Here is a 22,017-nt window from a genome sequence, read left to right on the forward strand (position 1 = left end):
ACTGATTTAATGGAAATTACGTAATAATGCATGCGATTTCCTGCCATAGATAGATGCACTTTATTTTCAAAACAACACACAACACTGGAACTGATAAACTAAATAAACAAAACAACCAAAACGAAAATAAAATGGATTCTCAGTCTCCATTCACAAAAACATACTTGAATAAAAAGTAAACAACATAAAGCCAAAGTGGAAATAAATACTGCGTTCAACCAAAAGAGTGCAGATTATGAAGTCTGTATACTGTATTGGCTGTATACTGTATTGCCGTTCAGTAATTACTAGATTTAAATAGAGAAGATGGGCACATCCGACTACCTAATGCAGTAGTTCACACTACACGATTTATTGCCCCTATTTTCTTAGGACGTTGGCCGTTCCAAGATTGTCGCTGGTGATTTCGTAACCGATCATCCTGCAGTGTGTGGTGTGTTACGGTAGATCGTTGTGGCCGCTCCGAAATAAATCAGGGTTTTCCCCGACTGGGAGCTTAACGCTGAATGTGACAGGTAGCCAATCAGAAAGCGAGGATTCTCCTCTGTGCTTTTTGAGGGGAAATTACGGAGGGGAATCCCAAACAGCTGACACGGTGCAACCCGAAGTCCAGCAGACATTGGTGATGATATGTGGAAACAACATAAATGTTTATTCAACATTTCGTGCAAAGAATATAGAAATGACAAGGGGAGGAGTTGAAGTCAATTTGCTACCGCAGTTGATGAACCCGGTAACTTTTCAGCTGTTCTACATTAACATAAATAGGTTATAATGATTTTCATTCAGTCAGGACTTTACGCTGAATCTAGCCACAAGCGTCACAGGTAGATTCTAGTAAAGCATTGATTAATGCCTGACATTAAAATTAGTTAACTGGACTTGGAGCCATTTTTTTGTGTCCATGTGGCTGGACACCACACGGCACGATCAAACCCGATTGAACCGTTATACCTAGGATTTCTGTCGTTAATGTGTCTCTCATGTTTTGAAAATGGGCTGACAACTCGTGTAGTGTGCACTGGACATTACACTAAGGAAATGAGGAAGGGGGGTCAGTGCAGAGCACCGGAGCTGAGCCTTTTTTCATTCAGAGCCAGCAACAGAAAGAAAAAGCGGCAGGAAGAGACATAAAGCCGATAATTAAAATGAGGTCGATAGGTTTAATTTATCGTGCGATTAATTGATTTATCGTGTATCGCAATAGGCCTAATTATACTTTTCTTTTTTTGCTGAAACAGCATTATCTCAGAAATTGATGTGATTTCAATAAGTGGATAAAATAAAACCTTGTTAGAAAAATAATTGTTTTAGCAAAACCACCACTGGCACAATTGTTTAAATCTTTAAGAATACACTTTTGAAACAAGAGAAGCCCATATTTATCTTGCTACCAGGATCATAAGAGGGTAAAATAATGCATAATATATCGAGAGCACGGCTACCAGGAATAGTTTCTTTGTTTTACTTTGCTAATAAACATTTTAGCATTTTCTCCATCTTTTCCTTCATCTTTATCAAGTATGCCTATGAATTTATCCTGATCTTTACATTTAAAAATACTTGTTTCCTTGATTTAAAAACTCTTCATACCAATTTATTATCAAAATCTCCATGAACAAGAGCTGCTCAGGGCTCAGCTGCTTGGTGACTTTGTTGTTTCTTCTACCTTCTTCGTATAATCTTGGGAAATGGAGTGAATGGAGCTGAAGGCTGCGCCGTGACAAATGACCACCACCAAAATGAGTCTATGCCATGTCAATGAGGCTCTCTCGCACACACAAACACAGAGTGGCCCATATCAATGAGAAGGTGAAAGGTCTCCATTTACATCTTGTATTAATTATGAGTGACAAGCCAAAGGTCACAGAGGGAGAAGAGGCCACACGTATGGACAGAATATAGATCTATACTTCTACCTCTCGTCCCTCTCGGTCCCTTATCTATCATGGCTGTCTCGGCTCCCCTCTTGGTGATTCACTTTTCTTTTTAATCCTCCTCCTTCATTCTCCTCATACCTCATTCCTGGCAGTGTTTCATTTTCTAAACTTTTCTATCAATTTCGATAGTTTAACGTCTTATCTTTATCACATTAGAGCTCTTTTACCATCTTATTTCCATGTCTCATTTCAATTTTTTCCCATCTAATTAAAATAAATCCCTCCTCTGTTTTCTAATTTCTAGATAGCCAGATGTTAGTAGAATTACACAGCAGAGTTTCAGGTATTAATACAGATGCACATTGTGTTGAGACGTTGCCAACTTTGGTTGCCAAGAAGTACAATGGAGCTGTGCGTAAACCCAGCTGCCAACTCCTACTGAGTGTGGATGTCAGGTGTTAACAAAAATATATGTGCTAGAGTGAGTATGTCAGGGTATTTGCAGGAATGTGTGTGCATTTGATTGTTTCTAATTTACTTATTCGCTGTGGCAGAACATGGATCATGGCACAGAACTGAGGTAAGGACCCTGGAGAAAAGCAGGTGATGGGTTGTGTGTCTCTGAGTGTGTCTTCAGACCCCTCGCTGGCAAGCAGATGGCAAAAGCACCACAGGTAGAGTCTAAATTTCTTCACATGCATCGCAGATGACAATGACACACAGTCACTTAAACATTATATAATGTCTTCTTGCTGTTGACTTTTTTTTTTTTATACAGAGAGTTTATAAAGTTAGCGAAAACAGTGAGCATCTATATCAATAAATAAAACCTGATTTATTGCAAACAAAAAAAGCAAAACACAGTGTGGATTTACCTTCACAGTGAGAGCTGTAACACTAGTTGAGTTGAGAGTTGGGTCCTGCTGGTGCTTCATGTAAACCAGTCTGTAATGGGAAATCAGACCATTGGGCTGGTCTGGCTCCCTCCATTTCAGGTGGACTGAATATGCGCCTACAAACACACAAAACATGGTGTTACATGGACTAAATGCAAAAAATATATAAATGATCAACAATTAAATGATCAAACAAAACTTACCAGTGGGTCTGACAACAGGGGGCGCCAGTTCTTGTGGTTTCGCCTGTAATGTTTGGGCGAGAGCCCACTGACTCGCCTCTGAGCCTTTGGAGTTGTGGGCGCGAACTTTGTACTGGAAGAAGCTGAAAGGCTGCAGGGCGGGACTCGCATCAACAAACTCCAGCGGCCCAGTGGACCAGATGAAAACCAGCAGCTCCTCTTCTGTTCCTAATGGTCGCCTGTGGTGACAAGCAACATGGCTGTTCATTTTCTCCCAGTTCTCATCAACCGCAGACACTCAGATTTAAAGTTTTAACACGAAAGCAAGTTTTAAAAACTATACTCAAATGACATGGCCGTAGTGTTATTAAGCTACTTTAACCATTTGTGACAATCAGTCATAATTCAAACTGAAGGATGAGTTCTTGACCCGTGGCCTGAAGTGATTTGTTTCACACATATATTAAAGAATCTGGAATATTTTTGTACTTCTCAAGATAATGAGTTATTTAGGATGATAAATGTGGAGTAATCTGCATTCAAGTCTAAAGCTACCATGGAAAAAAAACTTTGAAGGAGTTCTTTGCTTCAGGTGAGAAGTTCCTGTTTTCTTTTATTGAACCAAGTTGATGGATTTCCCAGCTTTTGATTTAAACTCAAGTGGAAACTAAATAAGTTACTAAATGCAACTTACTAGATGCTGATAATCTCTAAGGTGTAGAGGTTAAATTGCAATCTTTTAAAATCTCACATGAAAAAGATGCAAACAAAAACATATAATGTCACTGAAACCCAACAGGTGATTCTCATCTTTTTTGATAAGGATCTTCTGAGGATTAATGTTTTTTTTTGTCTCTGGCTGAGTCAAGGTTCGGACTTCTATACAAAATCTTTTGGAGAAAATGGGCTATTATTTTTTCTAAAGCACAATTTTCAGAGTAGACCAGGAGTCAGCAATCATTACAATGTAAAGAGACATTTTTATTTTTTTTTTTACCTCAGTTCCACTAATTAAAACATTTATAAAGCTTCAAAACATATTTGGCTCCTTGGGGAAAAAAAACATAAAGAGTTGAAAAATACCTGCAATCGATATAAATAATAAATGTTTTCCCTGTTCCAGGTTTTAGAACAAAATAACTACAGCTCTATTTATTGATAGAGAAAATATCAACCTATAAACACAGAAAAATAACTTAGCTTGTGGTCTAATGACAACAAAATAAAGTCTTTCCCCCGTGGAGACGTCATATGAAAGAACTCATGAAACTATAACTTTTGATTTCTTTACATGTCAAATTACTGATCAGTTTTTTAACCTTGCTAGAGATGACAAGAGCCACTCTTTAGGGCCGAAACAGACACATCAAGCACAACAGAGACAACTTTGAAGATATGCATAAAACTGATACTCTGACAATCCCCATGTCAAGAGTTAGTTAGTCATGGAGCCATAAGTTCACAGTTTTCTCAAAATGTTTCATGACTAATTGCATGAAAACCAATTAGTGGCATTTCAAGATTTCTCCTTTCTGAGCCTGATTTGTATAATTTCAGGGTTTCTTTGATTCATTTTAAAGAAGCTCTGCATGTGCACATAACTGTGTGTCTGAGGGTTTTTAACATTATGCCTGCATTTATGTCCTCTAAACACACGTGAACACAAAAAAGGTTATGAACACACACAAGTGGAATGTAATGAGAGATTCAACCCCCAAAGCTCATAATCAAATATAAAAATAAAACTTATTTTTACCACTTTTTATGGACTGTCAACACAAATCGCTATTGTTTTTATCTCAACTCCAGCATATTATCAACTGCACACTTCTGACTGTAAAGTAAAGCAGTTTACTTCAAATATGATGTTAAGCTTGTTAGTTTTCTAAAAGGATTTCAGCTTACTCTGATGCCCTTTTAGCGCTGCGAAAATAAACACCCTTAGCTCCTGAAATAAGAAATGTAGCATCACGTCTTAAACGTTGTGTTCCTGGCTGATGCAAGCATCCTGATACCTTGGTAAGACTGCTGCTCTTTGATTGCAGAGGCTTTCAGGTGTGTGTATCGCACAGAGGAAGCGAGACATTTTCCCGTTTCGCCAAGTCCCTGTCTGCCTGAGTCGCAGGTTTCCAGATGTGTCAGAGGGGGCGTGTGTGTGTGCCGCTATGCTAATGCTTGTTTCCTGAGGACTTAAAGGGCTTAGTCTGGTCTGACCCTGCATACAGATCACACACTCTTTGGTCAACAAGCAGACCGCGACCTTCAGCGTGCTTTGATATATATCTATGTATACACACATTCACACATACTGTGGAGACTGGTGAGTAAACTTTTACACGAGGAAACATTATTAAAACTTTATGTATGTGCCTACATATGCACATAGTATGGAATAGTATAACACATAGAGTATGAGTGTTTTTTTTCCTCATTGGATGGGTTTTAAACACATAAATACTCCAGGATGAATTAAAAACATGGTAAAATAATGTCATTTTAACTTCATGTGTGTCACCTGTATATATGGTAGGAGGTGATGAGTCCGTTGGGTTTTTCTGGAGGTGTCCAGTGGATCTCCAAAATACTCGGTCCAAGTGCTTTCACTGTGGGCGGCTGCAGACCTTCTGGGATTTCCTCTAAAGTATGGATATAAACACCATCTCCAACTCCACACCCCTCTATTATGAGAAACAAAAAAAAGAGACGAAATGTTATAACGACACAACTTTCTAACTTTACTCACATTCCACCAGATAATTTACAGTTTACGATCTCATCTTTGAAATAATAAAGAAAAAATAACCCAATGCTGCCTTATACCTTCACTTGAAAGGATTCCTGACTCGTCAGAGCAAAATGTTCTCTGCGGCTGACATGCATGCTAACTAATACCTTCTTGCTTTTTTATTGTTTGCTGTTTTACATGAAGATATACTTGCCGTTTTGACAGGCCTGCACTCTTATGTAGTATGTGGTGAAAGGCTCCAGATCTGTCACAGTGAGGTGCAGGTTCTGGCCTGCATGACGACTCATGGCACCGCGACTTCCTGGATTTAACAGGACATTGTAGAAGACAGGCTGGCTGCTGTTCAGCTGAGCTGTGGAGTAAGACAGGATGTGATTACCTTCAGCAAGATTTTTTTTTTTTTACAGAAACAAACACCAAAGAAAACAATTCTAACCTCTTCAGTTCAATAAGAAATAATCACCCCAAGCATTACTAAACTGAGTTTAGACAAACTATATGGTGGATGATTTCTGCTATGAATCTGAAGAAGATCGCCTACAATCTCATTAAAGCTAAATGAAGCAGTGCTAAATGTAGACTCTTAAAGCAACCAGAGCTGATTTAAATGTTCCTTGAAGATCAATAAATTGCCAAGTTAACAATCTAACTGAGAAGTCATTGAAAGCTGGAGGAGCTGCTTCCTGTGTTTTGTTCTTCTTAGAAAGATGGCAGGAATGATGTATTTACTTTCTGGCTGTCTTCTTTTTTCTATCAACACAATAACCATAAAACAGCTGAATTTTGCCATTAATTAATTATTAAGTCTAGTTATAAAGCTATATAGTTCAGCAAATAATCCCAGAGTGGCAAGTAAGAGGAATCATGTCATTCTGATTAACCAGCTGCTTCACCCACCATGAAACAAAATAAACATCACAACCCGACTTTAAAAGTGGCTGAACATAAACGTGTGTTCATATGTTCATATTTTATTCCCTCTAAAGTTTAATTATGTCTGTAATATATAATATCTTTACGCTGTGAGCAAGAAAAAGTCTAATTTTTTCTTTTTGGACACAGTCATGGCTATCATAACTGATTTTGATTGTTGTGTTTTTGTCTCTTTCCTTTCAGCCCTGATCAAGTCGACCCACATTGATGCCATCCTTAGGCTTCAGCTAATTGTCTTTTTGGTGATAGATGGGATGCGGTAAGAACAAGAGTCTGCTCGTAAATGTTATAGCACTTCATGTTTGTCTCTGCTGACAAGCATCTCCACAAAGCTTGAACAAGGAAGTACATTTTGCATAAAAAATAAAGTCAACAAGAGCCTGATTTACTGCTGTCATTTGTCAGCTGGAAAAACCTTCAAATGATTACAAAGTTTATTTCTACTAGCAGGCGGGTAAAGGTTTGTGTCATTTCTGCTTCACAGTGCTAAACTAAGACCCTAAGATGGGTTCAGAAAGTTACATTTTCTGAACCCATCTCATAATCATATTGATATTAGATATTGATCAAGCTGAGTACACTTGGCTTTACAATGCAGTCTGGCCTGGGACCAGACAATTTCTCACAAACGTAGAGAGAGCACACACACAAACACGCATGCACACACACGCACACTGAGACTTTGTTAATATTCTCACTGGAGGTTTTTCCATAATTCAGGCCAACTGTATTGTGATGGGTTATTCAACATTCATGAACTCTAGATATCTCGAGAACGAACTGATTACCAGACAAATGAAAGACTTCAATTATTCACCCCCGACTCACATATGCACACAAGCGCCTTAAACCACTCACACACACACACACACACGCACACACACACACACACGCACACACACACACACACACACACACACCCACACACCCACACACACACACACACACCTGTGACTTCAGCATATAGGGCTTTTTATATGGAGTAATGCACTTCTACATAACACACACACACACACACGCACACAGAGAAAGATTTATAAGATTGAATCCAAACAGCAGTGATAACGTCAAAGGTTTTAGTCACAAATATGTTTAAAATCTAGTATTTACAATCGGTCATTTTCTTTGCCAATGTCTATTTCACAAACTTGAAACTATTACAAATGCTAGCATATAGTGCCGGATGCTAAAACACAAGTGTGAAATATTGTTGTTAATCCGAGTTACACATATATGCACAGAGAGCCACAGACATCTTGATGTAAGGATGTATCTAAACTTTAGAACCTGAACGTAAATACTTTTAGCAGCCATACGTCAGGGCTTCATGAGTGCATGCATGTGAAGACAAAGTGCATGCATGTACACAGGCAGACACATGGCCAGAAGTGTAGACACACACACACACACACACACACACACACACACACACACACACACACACACACACACACACACACACACACACACACACACACACGCACACACGCACGAACAAAAGATCAAAACACTCCAGACTCTGGACTCGGGGAGTTAACCAAGCGTGAGAACCCAGCCAATATTTCCTCACCTTTAAAATCAACCCATAATGACGATAGAATAGGCCTGCCTATGGAAATATCTCACAGTGATGCGCATGCACACGCACACACACACATACACGTACACAAACGCATACATAAACACAGGGACAAATACACAGAAACAAAACACACACACACAAATGTAAGTGGAGTGTCTTTGCTAGTTGGTCCTTTTAAGCGGTTTCTGAGATGGGAAATCAGCCTAATGAGAGAGTAATAGTCAATGATAGATGGGTTAGGGCAGACAATCACTGCCCCATAAGCATGAGACGCAGCCCCCAGTGCGCCAGCGGATCTGTTCAGGTCCGGAGAGGCCAGAAGGTGAATGGAAAACTACTCAGGTCTTTAGTTCTGCTCTGAGGAAAATGTTACAATTTAGGATATTTTTGGAAATATTTAAGAGCAACAGAGTCTAACCAAAGAGTGAGAAAAAGAGAATAACTTCATGCCCATGTACCGTTCAATGCTATCAGATATTGTGTTTTATAAAAGATGGCTACTGACCAGGAGGGGCCCAGGTAAGTGATAAGGAGTGAGGGCCTGAAACCGTCAGGTTGTAGGGCGGTGGGATCCCAGTGGGGCAGGACGCTGGAGTCTGTGTAGCATATTTGTCACTCAAACCTGTGCCACCTGCTGTGCTGGCCTCCAGCTCATACAGGTACCTGAAGAGAAAATTAGATAAAGAGGAGTTGGGAGAAGATGGAAGAAGATTAGAATAGAAAGAATATGACAGAACTGCAAACCTGCAAAGGAAACATTAATCAGAAAACTCTGCAGAAACTGCTGCATAGTGGAGCCATGTGCCTGGAAAACACATAACATCCCCCCTTTAGTAATAAAAATGTCTTACAGTTGTTTTTCCTCGAATTGTACATATAATAAGTGCTGGAGTCGGAATAAAAAAAAATAAATAAAAGGTTTTTCCTTTTTTACACAACTCTAACATGATACAGCTCTAAGAGACCACAGCAAAATGATCACTTCTCTGATTTTACTTTTTATACGTATAGGTTTGAGTAAAATAAACATCATTACTTTATTATATGAACTACTGACAACATGTCTCCAGAATTCCAAGCAAAAATTTTGTTTTTATTTGCAAAAAATTAGAAATGATCATAATAAGGAAGAAGACGCAGAGCTTTCAGACCTCAAATAATGCAAAGAAAACAAGTTGATATTCATTTAGAAACAACAACAATACTAATGTTTTAACTCAGGAAGAGTTCAGAAATCAATATTTGGTGGGAAAACCAGGAGCTTTTCAATGGGGCTCAGTGCAGTGGGCTCTTCATTTTTATTCCAAAGCTGGTGAAAAATGTCTGCAAAGAATGGGTGTAGAGCTTAAATTGATCTAATTTCACTAGAATTTTATTATTATTAAATAATATCTAACAATTTCTAGAGAACATTTAATCACACATGTCTTTGTGGATGCTAAAACAGAAACTACAGTTTTATCTCCTCTTCACTCTTTGTCTCTGAGGTTCACCTCTTCCTCTCTCTCTCTCTCCATGTGTCTCGGAGCGTCTCTCGATCCCCTCGCCGCCTCTCCGGCTCATGACATCATAAGATAGATTTCCCTTTTAAGAGCATGTGGCTGCTTGGTGCCGAGTCCTACATTAACTGTGTAAGTGGGCCACCATTTAACATTAAAAGCCTTTAATTTGCTATAAACTCCGGCACACATGCATTAATAGGCGGTGATGTTGGGTTATTGTTCATGTGCCGAGCTTTTTAAACAGGAGGCCATTAGCGCCTCGGCACTGGCTTAGAACGCACTCACGAAAACATATTAAAACTACTCATACGTTACTTTTACACACAAGCACAGACACACAGAAAAACATAAAAAACACACATCAGTGGGACACATCAACCACGGCGAGGAAAGAGAGAGAGGGACTGTTGGAGGGAGGGGGTGAAGAAGAGATCGAGTGTGATGGAGAGGAAGAATTTTATCATGGCATACGGTTTCAGTGGGAGAATGAAGTTCAACACTTCATCATTGGAAGATATTTACCTAAATGTAAACACCGCCTTGGGATATCAAAAGTAAAATTGTGTGTGTGTGAGAGTGCATATTAGGTAATCAGAGAGTGGAGCATTTGCATCTGTTTGGATGGAAATCCAAGAATGTCTGTGTGTGTGTGTGTGTGTCCTGCGGGGCCAGCCAGAGGGAATAGGTTAATTCTCTCGTCATCTTAGACACTTCCTGGGCTGCCCAAGCAAAGTGACAGCTAATCAACATTGTCATAAATAATCAATGGCCACTTTGAGCTGTCCCACGCGCGCACACAAAGAAGTGCCACACTGCACACTTGCACGCGCACACACGAGTCAGCTCGGATAATGGGGCCGGTGCTCCCTGTGTAATTCTTGGCACAGGGCTAAATTGGGAAAAGAAGGGAAAGAGGAAGAGAATGAGGTAAGAGGGAAATGATAGCAAGGAAGGGATGGATAGAGGCCGAGGGGTGGGAGGCGGGGGGGGACGGGAGGCAAGACAAGTGATGAGAAGCGAAGGGTCCGGACAGGAATGCCTTCTGGCTGACTATCTGGAATTAGGGAAAATTAAACGTCACACACACATACAGTCCTATCGCCTTGCTTCCTTCCTTTTCTCTCGCACTAAAACATGGGAGAGATGGGAGTGGAGCGGGATGTTATCCTAACTTTTCTATTTTGGAGGAAAGGTACCGTTTCACGCTTCTATAATGAATGCAGAGAATCGATTTTGTCATAAAAAAAAAGAGAAACAGATTAATAAAGATTAAATGAAAATAAACAGATAAATAAAATCTACGCTCTGCTGCCGTCTGCAAGCAAAACCAAATCTGATTCATGATTTTAATTCGCAGGCGGGATAATGTTTGCATCTGTCATTGGTATGTCAAATATTTGCTCATTAAATGATGCAAACAGAGCGAAGCCCCGAGAGAGGCGTGGTCAGAGCGACGGCAAAGATTTTAAAACGACGGCGACCTCGACATGAACATATGCACAAGTTAAGACACAGATACTAAAGGTCATCGCCGGTCCACAAACTCGCCATCCGTGTCTGTGCTCAACCTGTGTTTTGGCAGGAGTCCAGTGTCGATATATTTCTGGTCCCGGTGGTCTCCGGTGAAAACAGTGCGACCGTCTCTGATCAGCCGGTACCGGAAGACATGTCCGTTAGGCTGAGACGGCGGATCCCAGTACAGCTCCACCGCAGATGTGTTTATTATCAGGTGTCTGGGGCTTGACCACACACCTGGAGGAAGGCAGAAATTAAGAGGAGAGGGAGGATGAGTCTAGTTAATAGCGTCTATCATTTTTTTTAGGAATGAAATCTTTATTTTAATATTAAAATTAATATTTTACATGGAAGGCTTATTAAAACAGAGACAATTTTACAATAAATGTAAAATCTTCAGGAAAAAAAAATATGTTAAGAACAAAGAAAAAAGGGGGGACAATACGCCAGAAGAAAGCAAACATTTAAACATGAAAAAATCTGATTTTAAAAGTAAAATAATATTCAAAATATTTCTAAAGCTTGAGATCTAAACTCTTTATAAAAACAAAGGAAATATTTAAGTCACACAGAGCATGCATATGAACTTAATTTTAGAAAGTGGAGAGAAAATGAAAAGTTTAAAATAGAAGAACGAGTTTCAGACGATACATAAATGAATATGAAAAGGTAAAGGCCATAAGAATCTAAAATGATTAAAGTAAAGAAAATAGGAGGACAAATGTACAAAGAGATACAAGTACTCATAAAAAAATTTAGATTGCCATTTACATTAAGTAGGGGACAAGGAGAAATGAAGGGAAATGCAATGAAAAAAATGTACTGGAAAATTTAAAAAACTCATAAATTTTTACAACATTAAAATAATAATGATGATAATATATACATTTTACAAATTTTCTATTCTTCACATCAAACCATGGCATATTACTATAAGAAGATTCTAAAATTTCTGCAAAGCGTCAAAGGTGTGTGTGTGTGTGTGTGTGTGTGTGTGTGTGTGTGTGTGTGTGCGTGTGTGTGTGTGTGTGTGTGTGCGTGTGTGTGCATACCACTGGGTGAGGCTTGCAGGGTGCGTCCTGTGGACGGTTCGCTGGCTGCACATCCCACAGTCGTACAGGCCACCAGCACAAAGCTGTAGTCTGTGTACGGCTGCAAACCTGTAGCACATGGTCAAGCATAAGCAAAACTAATGAAATCAAAATGAGTAACCCCTCATGGGGACATAAGCACACAAACCTGATCTGAAACATATTCATACAACCCCATTTTTCTGCAATCCTGTTCAGAGATACAAGGATATATATGTATATATATATGAAGAAAAAAAAGGGCAAAAGGAGAAAAAAATAGAAAAAAGCAGAAGGTTTGTCCTGTCTTTCTCTCTTCCTCAGCTCTTTCCACTCTCTCAACGGATGGATCCATATCTGTCGGTGTTAAATTATGCATGCCATAACTCAATAATGAAACAACGTAAAGATGGGCAGCCGTGGAACTGACATGGGATAGGACTGGTCTAACGCTGTAATGTCATCAGCTTTTGATCTATGATAATTATGATACCTCTGTATGCATTTAGGCTACATTGTCCAGACATGATTTATTTATAGGCACCAGCTATACGGACTAAAAAAAAAAAAGCCACAGAGCGTCTCAAAGGTACTTTAAGTGCAACCACAAAAAAATCAGCTTTTTTAAAATTTATTTTAATACTAGAAGTTGCTAAAAATTCAACACAGCAAAAGATCTATTCGTACCGGAAACAACTTTTTTATGCAGATGTATATTTTATGCCTGGCTTTTGATGTTCAGCGGACCTGGGGGGAGGAATGCAAATTCTCAGCGCTGCCATGAGGGTCGACTGGGTATTTTATGGTCATTCACTTAACTGACAACATACAACAGCTTGCAAATCAAATTCAAAGGAGGAATGAAAGAACTCAATTGACATTTCAAAGGGATGACTGCATAATATAGTGTGTTGAATTCTTTATTTCTGCTTTATTCCCTACAATATAGGCACTGAGAAAATGTTTCACACTAATAACGACTTACATCAAAATAAATCTTTGTAGAGATGTAGTGAGTGAATTATGATCCTTGAATTTCACCATATATCTTTTCATTTATTAAGCTTTTAATTTGAATACTCAAAAAATGTGATGTACAATTTTTGTAACAGTAAAAGGAAACTTTTTAAAATTATAATTTAGTTAAAGCTTTAAAACTATGATCACCTACAATCACACAGTTATTGTTAGTGTGTGCAATTGTCTCCAGGTATTAATACTTAGAGGAAAAGTTTGACTCAGGGATTTGATGGAAAATCCCTCCTCTGTCGACGAGACGCTGAAAAAAAAGCATGCAACAACCAGCACAAACACAAACACACACACACACACACACACACCAAGTCCAACCCACAGCAAAAGCTTCACCGCGTCTTCCTCACGTCTCCTTCTGCTGCTCAGCCTGCTTAACGCTTAGCCCGACCTCTGATCAGCCCACGTGTGTGTGTGTGTGTGCGCGCGTGTGTGTCTGTATGCATGTGCAAATGTGCCAACAACGCTGCTCTGTGTTTGGATTAATAAAGGAAATCTGCCAGCCATACGAAAACACTAAGGTTGAGGCATAAGGCTGTGTTACACTGCTTAACTGTCAAACTAAGTGTGTGCATTAGTGTGTGCGTGTGTGTGTGCTCTACCATAGTAAATGTATCTACACAGCAAGTAATGTCATTTGTTCTAACACTGAATGAGGCAGCAAGCCGTCACTAGACGTTCGTGCACCGAAAGTCTCAACGTAGCGGTCACAATGAATCCAAACATTTAACAGACACAAACTGTAACCTTCAAACTGGAATGGAAAAGCAGCGGTAAAGATTTATGGTTTGTCAAAATTATAAAATAAAATAGAAATTTTAAGCATAAAAGTGAGTTAGAAATTAAAGTTTACACTTGTGTCAAGATTTGGAAATGTGTTTTTTTTTTAATTAATTTGTCTCTGAATCAAAAGGAAGAACAACGATGTGATTACATTAGTTTAATTTTTCTTTTAATCGCTAAAGGAAGTAGAAATATTTCTCTTGGTTCAATAGTTGAGGGTGTCCAGATGCAAACACACAGATAACTTTCAAGATCCTTACGGAGTTCCCAATTACCTTAAACATTCAACCTTAAGAGGGCAGTGTTGCTCTGCAGGAGAAATGAGAAATAACACCGTGTGTGTGTGTGTGTGTGTGTGTGTGTGTGTGTGTGTATGCACAGAAACGGAATGTGTATTTGCATCTGTAAGCATACAGGCTTGATTATGAAAAGAGAAAAAGCTTTGCTCATTTTAATGGTTGATCACTAGAAAGTAAAAAAAAAAAAGATGTGAGAAATTTCAGTGGCATGAAGTGAGACAAGGTTGCCACCGTCATTGTGAGATCTGGACACAGCGGAGACCTGAGAGCGATGGTGTTTAGCGTAGCGCCACCGAGACAGAGGCAGTCTGGCAGAGGGAAGAGGAAAAAAGTTCTTCCGTCTAAGTGAAATGTCAGAGAGGAGCAGGAGAACAAACGAGTGGCAGGACGGGGAATGGCTGTTCCAGATTTGTTTAAATTATTCCTGTGTTGGAGTTTGGCTGATCTAAAATGGCATTTTATTGACAGGTTGCCATTTCCTGTTTGTTTTAGAGTATAACAGAGTGATAGGCAAATGTCACCACATCATACCAGCTACTTGATACAGCGAAAGAAAAGAGACTCAAAAGAGACAGGAGGAGGAGAACGTGAAGAAGTGGAATAAAAAAAACCACAAGAGTAAAAAAAATAGTAAAATCTATTTACTGAAAAGCATGGAGAACAAAGGGAAGAAATAAAACGGAGCGAGAAGGAGAAGAGAGCTTTGATAACACCTCTCCTGAATAATTAAGAGTTTGACTTCCCGTCGTGGTTTCCTGATGCAGGGACTGTCTGAGCTGCAACGATGAGTTCAGGTTCAAACTCAGAAATCTAAAGAAAACAAAGCTGCAACCTGGAGCACACACTGAAACTGTTCACGTAACATTTACACACACAAACACACACACACACGCGCACACACACACACACACACACACACACACACACACACACACACACACACACACACACACACACACACACACACACACACAGATCCAGATCCAGATCCAGATCCAGACAGATGTTTACATAAACTCTTCTATAAACGTAAATTTATATTGGGATTTTTAATATTTCATTTAAACTATTTGTTCAGACTGACTTGTGTTACAACCTGATTGTATAAAAAACTGGATGATGAGATTTGGATTTAAAGCTGATTTTCTCTAAGGGCCTAAATTTTACATAAAGCCTCTAATACAAACGTCTGAGGCGTCTCCATTTATCTGCGTCTGCAGAATGCTGTGAGAAAGTATTTGCCCACTTACAGATTTCCTTTGTCACATCTGAATGTTTTAGCTTAAGAAGAAAATAAAATCTGACAAAGATAACTCCGGTAAATACAAAACTGCTCCAAGTGAAAACTTAATGCCCCTTCCTAAATCTGCCTATAACGACCATCAGTTGTTTTTGATAACTAGCAATGACACTTTTACACCAACGTGAAAGAAACGACATCCAAACCTCTCTGGAGAACTGATTTAATTCATTTGACTGTTCTGGAGCATAAACATCATGCCACAGCAGATCAACTGGATTTTAATCCAGACAGCTCTAAACTTCAGTTTGTTTTGTTTAGTTATAGATAGGCGGACTTGTTGGTGTACTTTGGATCCATGACCAGCTACACAATCCAAGAGCTCTTGAGCTTAAGGCCACAAAGTAATGATCAAACATTTCCTCTTAGGATTTCCTGGTTGAGAGCAGAATTCATTAATCCATCAGTTATGGTGAATCATACAGGTTCTGAAAGCAGTGTAAAGCTTGTAAAACTGAAAAACATGAACGGCTCTTTAATTATCAGGAAAGTTGATCATTTTCTGCCAACAGCTGGATGACAAAGTAAATCAGAACGTCCTAAATGTTTTATTCTGGCCGCCTAAGGCTGCGCTCTCCATGGTGCTGAAAATGCTTTATTGAAAAGAACTTGACCTAATAAACCACCTGTAGTTTGTTTTGCAAGAGAACAAACCATACTTTAAATGGGGTAATATTACAAATATATCAATTATTTAAGTCTAAGAAGGTTTCTTTGCATTAAAGTGTTAGATCATACGCTTTTTTTTTTCATTTCTCAAACCCAACACAATAAAAAAAAAAAACTGTATGTATTGATCGTTCTGCTCTGAACGACTTCTAGGTTCATACCAAAGGACCTGGCAATGAATCAGGACAGTTGGGGACCTAAAGTTCAGGATTCCTCAGAGAACATCATTTTTGGCATTAAAACTCCCACTGTCCTTTTTGAGAGAGGAGTAAATTTGCTCATGAGGAAGTTTACAGGGTTTGTCTGGATTCCTCAATTGTTTAAGTTACTTACACAATCGATGACATTCCAACTGAGAGGCAGGATCAAAACGGGCAATTCTATTTTCTTTCTTCTTTCTTTTCTCTTGTCTAGATGCCTCAATCTTTAACCCGAACAAGTGAAAGTCTGGGGCGACGGTGGAGTTGCATTAATAAATAAAAGAACATACTCAATTCCCTGCTGTTCTGAATTAATAACGAGCCTGCAAAAGACCAATTAAACACATGATTAATGCCATAATCTATATAATTGCAGGCAATATTTCATTGGGAGCTAATGATAGCAATACTTAATATTGATTCACATGGGGTGTTTCTATACAGTAGTGCTTAATTCTCTCTATGAAGTGTCACTTTTTAAAACTGTTAAAAAAAGCCATTAGAGTCTGTTTCCTAAGGCAATGAGAGGATAAACAGGAAATGCTGGACACAAATTGCTTTTTTGTATTTTTAGGCAATTATCTGTTTTTAGACAAACACTGCAAATCAGACTCAATCTGTCACACTATTTCTAATAATTTTGTAAGACAGGAGAGTTTATTGGAGGAATGATATTTTCAGGAAGGACACAAATGAACGTAAACAGATGTTGAGAGATAAGCCTCCACAAGATATAAATGTTGCAGACATATCCAAACACGTTGCATCTTTTGTCTGACAGACATTTACCTGATTCAATAAATTTTAACAACATGTAAATGAGAAATGTGACATTTTTTCCTGCTAAAGTTAATTCGTCTGCTTTCTGTGGTTTGAACGAGTGTGTGGATGAGAGCTTTTTGAGCATCTGTCTCTGACAGAGAACCACTGGAGAGACGCAGAGGAAGATGAATAATGGCATATTAAACATTAAGGATGAGGGAATAGCACAGCAATTATTTCTGTTCATATTTCATTGAAAACACTTAGATTCATTCATCAATCTTTTTATCTGTCTTCGTTCTTCCTCTGCTTCCCCTTTGCTCACTGTTGAATTATAGCCTTCACTTCACTTTTTGCTCTCAAGTTTGTCTTCTTTCCACCTTTTTCTTATTTTTTTTTACTTTGGTTCCATGAAATCAATGTAAAAATTTAAGTATTCTTGATCAGTAGTTCCTCAGACTTTAAAACATTTAGAAGATTTGGCCTTTGGTTGTGCTTTTAGGCATTTTTATCCTATTTTTGTAACCAAACCTGACAGAAAATTGTACAATGTGTACTCTTTAAAAAATGGGACATGTGTCCAAAAGGGTCCAATAGAGATAAATATTCAATCTACAACTGCTGAACAGTTCCTGAAAGTCATATCTTACAAAAATGAAAAGAAAAGAGAAAAGGCAAAATAAATCCAGGGAAGACCTGCAACAAAACCTCAGAAATGCATCATGCTTCACTTGACCAAGTCTAGTATGTCATATGTTCTTAGATAATCTGGGTACAAAGCGCTTTCTGCAGCCACAGACACCTGTGATTGTCACGCTCTTTAAATGTATTTCTCGACGTCACATGAAAATGTTCTCAGCAGAATTTTAAATCTAGCCTAAATATTTTATTCCATGAAGGTCATGAATCTAAAAGAAGTTAATGTTACTCGTTTGCCACAAGTTTGCTATAGTTCCTCTCATATGTCAATATTTTTAAAACACATTAATAATGATTTTAAATCATGTTGAGCATAAATGTGTCTTTTTTGGAATGATATGTTTGCAACTTTAAATGTAACAACCCATGAGATGACATGCTGCTTAAATGGATTGTTGGATTTTTTTTGTCTTTCTAAGCCTAAATAATAATAATAATAAATGAATGAAACAGCATATATTTAATTGTGATGACATTTTTATGCTACCCCAATCTGACCTCTGATTGGTAGCTCACCCTCTGATGAGGCCAAATACTCCGGACGTTCAGGATCCTGGTAAAACCAGTCGCTTTTTTTTAGTAAAAAAGAATCTTGGAAGCAATCAGAAAGCCTTACCAGCTGAATCAGAACTACATTAATAAATGTTTCTGTTTCCTTTATGAGTTAAACCAGGTTTGGGTGAAGCTTTGTGAAGTGTCACATCTTCCTCTCTCTCCTCTGGGTGTGTGTTCAGTGTCTTTGTAAGCATAAAACCCAGTTCCGAATCCAGCGTGAGGAGTCGGCAGACATCCGAAGCCCGGTGCAAGCAGAGACCAGGACTGCTGGCCTGTCTCAGTTACGAGAGGCAAACAAAACCAAAGTGAGATCAGAGAGTCGACTGTCCCTGCAGCCAGACAAAAAAACATCTGAGCAGAAACACAATTTGTTTCATTAAAAGTAAACAACACGTCTGATCCAGGGAGGCACGCTCTTCTGTTCTGTTACAATATCATTAAACCTAGTTTGTAGTCTGCAGCCCTCCCACAGATCAACATAAATTAGATCAAAAGTGGGCCATAAAGTTTGTTATAGTTTAATGCTTAATACTCTTGACACTGACCTCAGCTGTGCTTTGGAGAGGAGAAACTGTGTTGCATCTTTTCTTTTTAGATTTGTTTGTGAGTTTCTTTACCTGAATTAAATAATTAAAGCAGATGTTATGTTGCTTCATGATGCATTTGATTATTTAATTATTAGTTCCAAATGGTTTTTTTCTAATAATTAAGTGAAGTGTTTCTCTTAATTCAGCTTATTTATACAGCACCAATTCAAAACAGATGATGTTTCAATGACTAATTCAATTGCATCATTTCCATAATTACCAAACCCAAATCGACAGCTTGGCAACAGCAGACTGTCGCTTTTATTGAGTCGTTGGCTTTGCAGCAATCCCTTAAGCTGAGAATGCATGCAGCGACAGTGGAAAGAAAAACTCCCCTTTAACAGGAAGAAACGTGGCTCATTGTGCTACGACCAACTGGGTGTTTGAGAAGAGAAATAAAAAGAAACATGGATCTGTGAGTACTTCCTATGTTAAAGAAAGTAAAATGTTAATGCCAGGCAGCGGCTTCATTCAGGAGACAAACACGCGAAGCAGAGGAGCTCCGAGTCAGTTCTCAAGTCTTTAGGATGAAAGAAAGTAAATAATTTACCATTATTGGCAGTAAGAAGCTCAGCCAGTGGCTATGTCTGCAAGAGGCATTACCAACTGTATTCAATTTTAATTCTATATAAATATATCTTTCTTAAATTAGAAGTGAAGGTGAAGAATTCATCCTTCTGAATTTGAGGTAACGCAACTGATTCATTTTTGGTCAATTATGATACTGTTTTCTAAAAATAACTTAAGTTTGCTACAAACTGAAATATCCTACATGAAGTGGTTCTTTGCTAAAATGTTTTCCATAAATATATTGGTTCATCCCTTTTTTTTTTATAAAGAGCTTAGGGATCTTTTTCTATCTGAATGATTCCAAACAAGAATCTGATCGTAAACAGTCTTTCCATATCAAAAATGGACAAAACACTGATGTCTTTACTGGAGCACAGCTAACTTAGTACATTTAAGTAGATAAAAATAATAAAATATTCTTAAAAGAAGTGTACACTATGAAATGGAGCTGCAAAGCAGACAAGTAGAAAGAGAAGAAGACATAAGAAGGGAAGAAAGACGGCCCAGAAGTGCTTCTGGCTTAATTTCATGGCTTTCCAGAGTCTCACTGGGGTATAGGAACATTTCACACACACACACACACACACACACACACACACACACACACACCACACACCACACACCACACACACACACGCACACACGCACACGCACACACACACACACACACACACACACACACCACACACCACACACACACGCACACGCACACGCACACGTTGGTTACTTACACTGGCGCTTGGAGTTGGTACAGTATTACAGCAGCACCATCTCTATTTGGCATTGTTTGCTTTGCCTCATGCCTACACATACAGACACATGCTCACAACCCCTGACCATACAAGCCAACCACAGACACCATGGGAATAGTCAGTTGGCTACTGGCAGAGCTGATACCTGGTCTGAATCCAAGATGGAGCAGCACAAAAAGCTGCGAGGCGGGTAAAGGCCTCTGAATTAAAAAAAAAAAAAATCACCTTTTGAAAATTAAAATAAAAAAGTGGAGGAAAACCAAATCAGATTAGCTCTGAACATTTTCGATTGAGTCTCTTCTGAATAAGATGATCCCAAGAGCAGCAGGATTTATTGACTTTAAATTGTTAAATCACAGTTACACTGACTTCCATAGACTTCCAGTCATTTGAAGATTACACATTGTGTATAGAACCTCGCAAACAATATTAAATTAATCAGGAAAAGAAGGAAGAATGAGCAGATCAGGAGAAGAGCAGCAGAACAAGTGTGACAATGTGAATGAAAAGAAAGAAACCTAAAGGAAAAAGTGCAGAGAAGACAAACAAAACAAAAATAAGCAAAAACAAATAACACTATAGGAATATTAAGGACAGAGAAGGAAGAAATAAAGGTGGAGAAAAGAGTAAACTAGGAAAAAGTTAAGGAAAAAAGTAAAGTTAAAAAATCGACAGCGCCAACGGGGTGATTCATGTCTTACCTGTTACAGTATAATTTCTAAGTCCACCAGTGTGTGTGAATATGGTTCCGACGCCAGTCTGGTTCAGCTGGTACCTCTGGATGACTCCCTTTGGACGGGAAGGAACAGACCAGCTCACATGGAGAGAGGAGGAGCTGATCGCTTTCACCGCTGGAGGCTTCACGTCCTCTGGAACGCCCTGAGCCGTCACTGCCACCACCTACCGACCAAAATACACAAAAAGAAACAAATAGTGACAAAAAGACTCGATGGCAACAGTTAAAAAGAAGACAACAGTCCTAAACAAGAAGAAAAGCACATTAAAACACTGCATAGAAAATGGATCTTGATTAAACAACAGAGCGAGAGATTCCTGACAAAGCATGTAGTCACAGCTTTTAGAGAAAAGTTTTATTTTGGGTAAAAAACTGGATTTAGGGCCTAGCAAAATACAGGGATTCATCAGCCAGAATCCATCATTTACCTGCAGAAAACCTTAACAGGTTACTGTTTAACCTGTTAAGGTTAAATAGTAACCTTTTTAGATAAAAAAACAACATAACAATGTACTAAAATTAAAAGCTTAGCAATAGCTTTATAAAATGAAAGAGATGATTAAATATGTTTGCATACTAAATAAACACACAGTTACTTATTATTTCTGCAACTACATAAAAAAATAAAAAAGAGAATCAATAAGTGGCTTCAGCTCTTGTTTGCAAAGTGCTGTTGCTCAGTGTCATGACGAGAGTGACCATCCTATTGTCGATTCCTGGTGTTGTGTCTGCAGGACTCGGTGACTTGTGGTAAATGCGGAGATCTC

General features: G+C 38.6%; 1 protein-coding gene across 1 annotated transcript in view; it reads right to left on the bottom strand.

Moving 5' to 3' along the window:
• Nucleotides 1-22,017, bottom strand: part of ush2a (Usher syndrome 2A (autosomal recessive, mild)) — a 194,849-nt gene that overhangs the window by 27,192 nt on the left and 145,640 nt on the right. The window contains exons 66-73 of the mRNA XM_088004375.1: nt 21,216-21,414; nt 12,289-12,396; nt 11,290-11,473; nt 8,725-8,882; nt 5,898-6,056; nt 5,474-5,636; nt 2,980-3,197; nt 2,756-2,892 (exon numbers count right to left, since the gene is read on the bottom strand). Of these exons, the coding sequence (XP_087860501.1) occupies nt 2,756-2,892; nt 2,980-3,197; nt 5,474-5,636; nt 5,898-6,056; nt 8,725-8,882; nt 11,290-11,473; nt 12,289-12,396; nt 21,216-21,414 (1,326 nt within the window). The remainder of the gene's footprint in view (nt 1-2,755; nt 2,893-2,979; nt 3,198-5,473; nt 5,637-5,897; nt 6,057-8,724; nt 8,883-11,289; nt 11,474-12,288; nt 12,397-21,215; nt 21,415-22,017) is intronic.

Source organism: Poecilia mexicana, unplaced genomic scaffold (genome assembly GCF_051168715.1).
Source record: "Poecilia mexicana isolate PSO_F unplaced genomic scaffold, ASM5116871v1 scaffold_3, whole genome shotgun sequence".
NCBI lineage: Eukaryota > Metazoa > Chordata > Actinopteri > Cyprinodontiformes > Poeciliidae > Poecilia > Poecilia mexicana.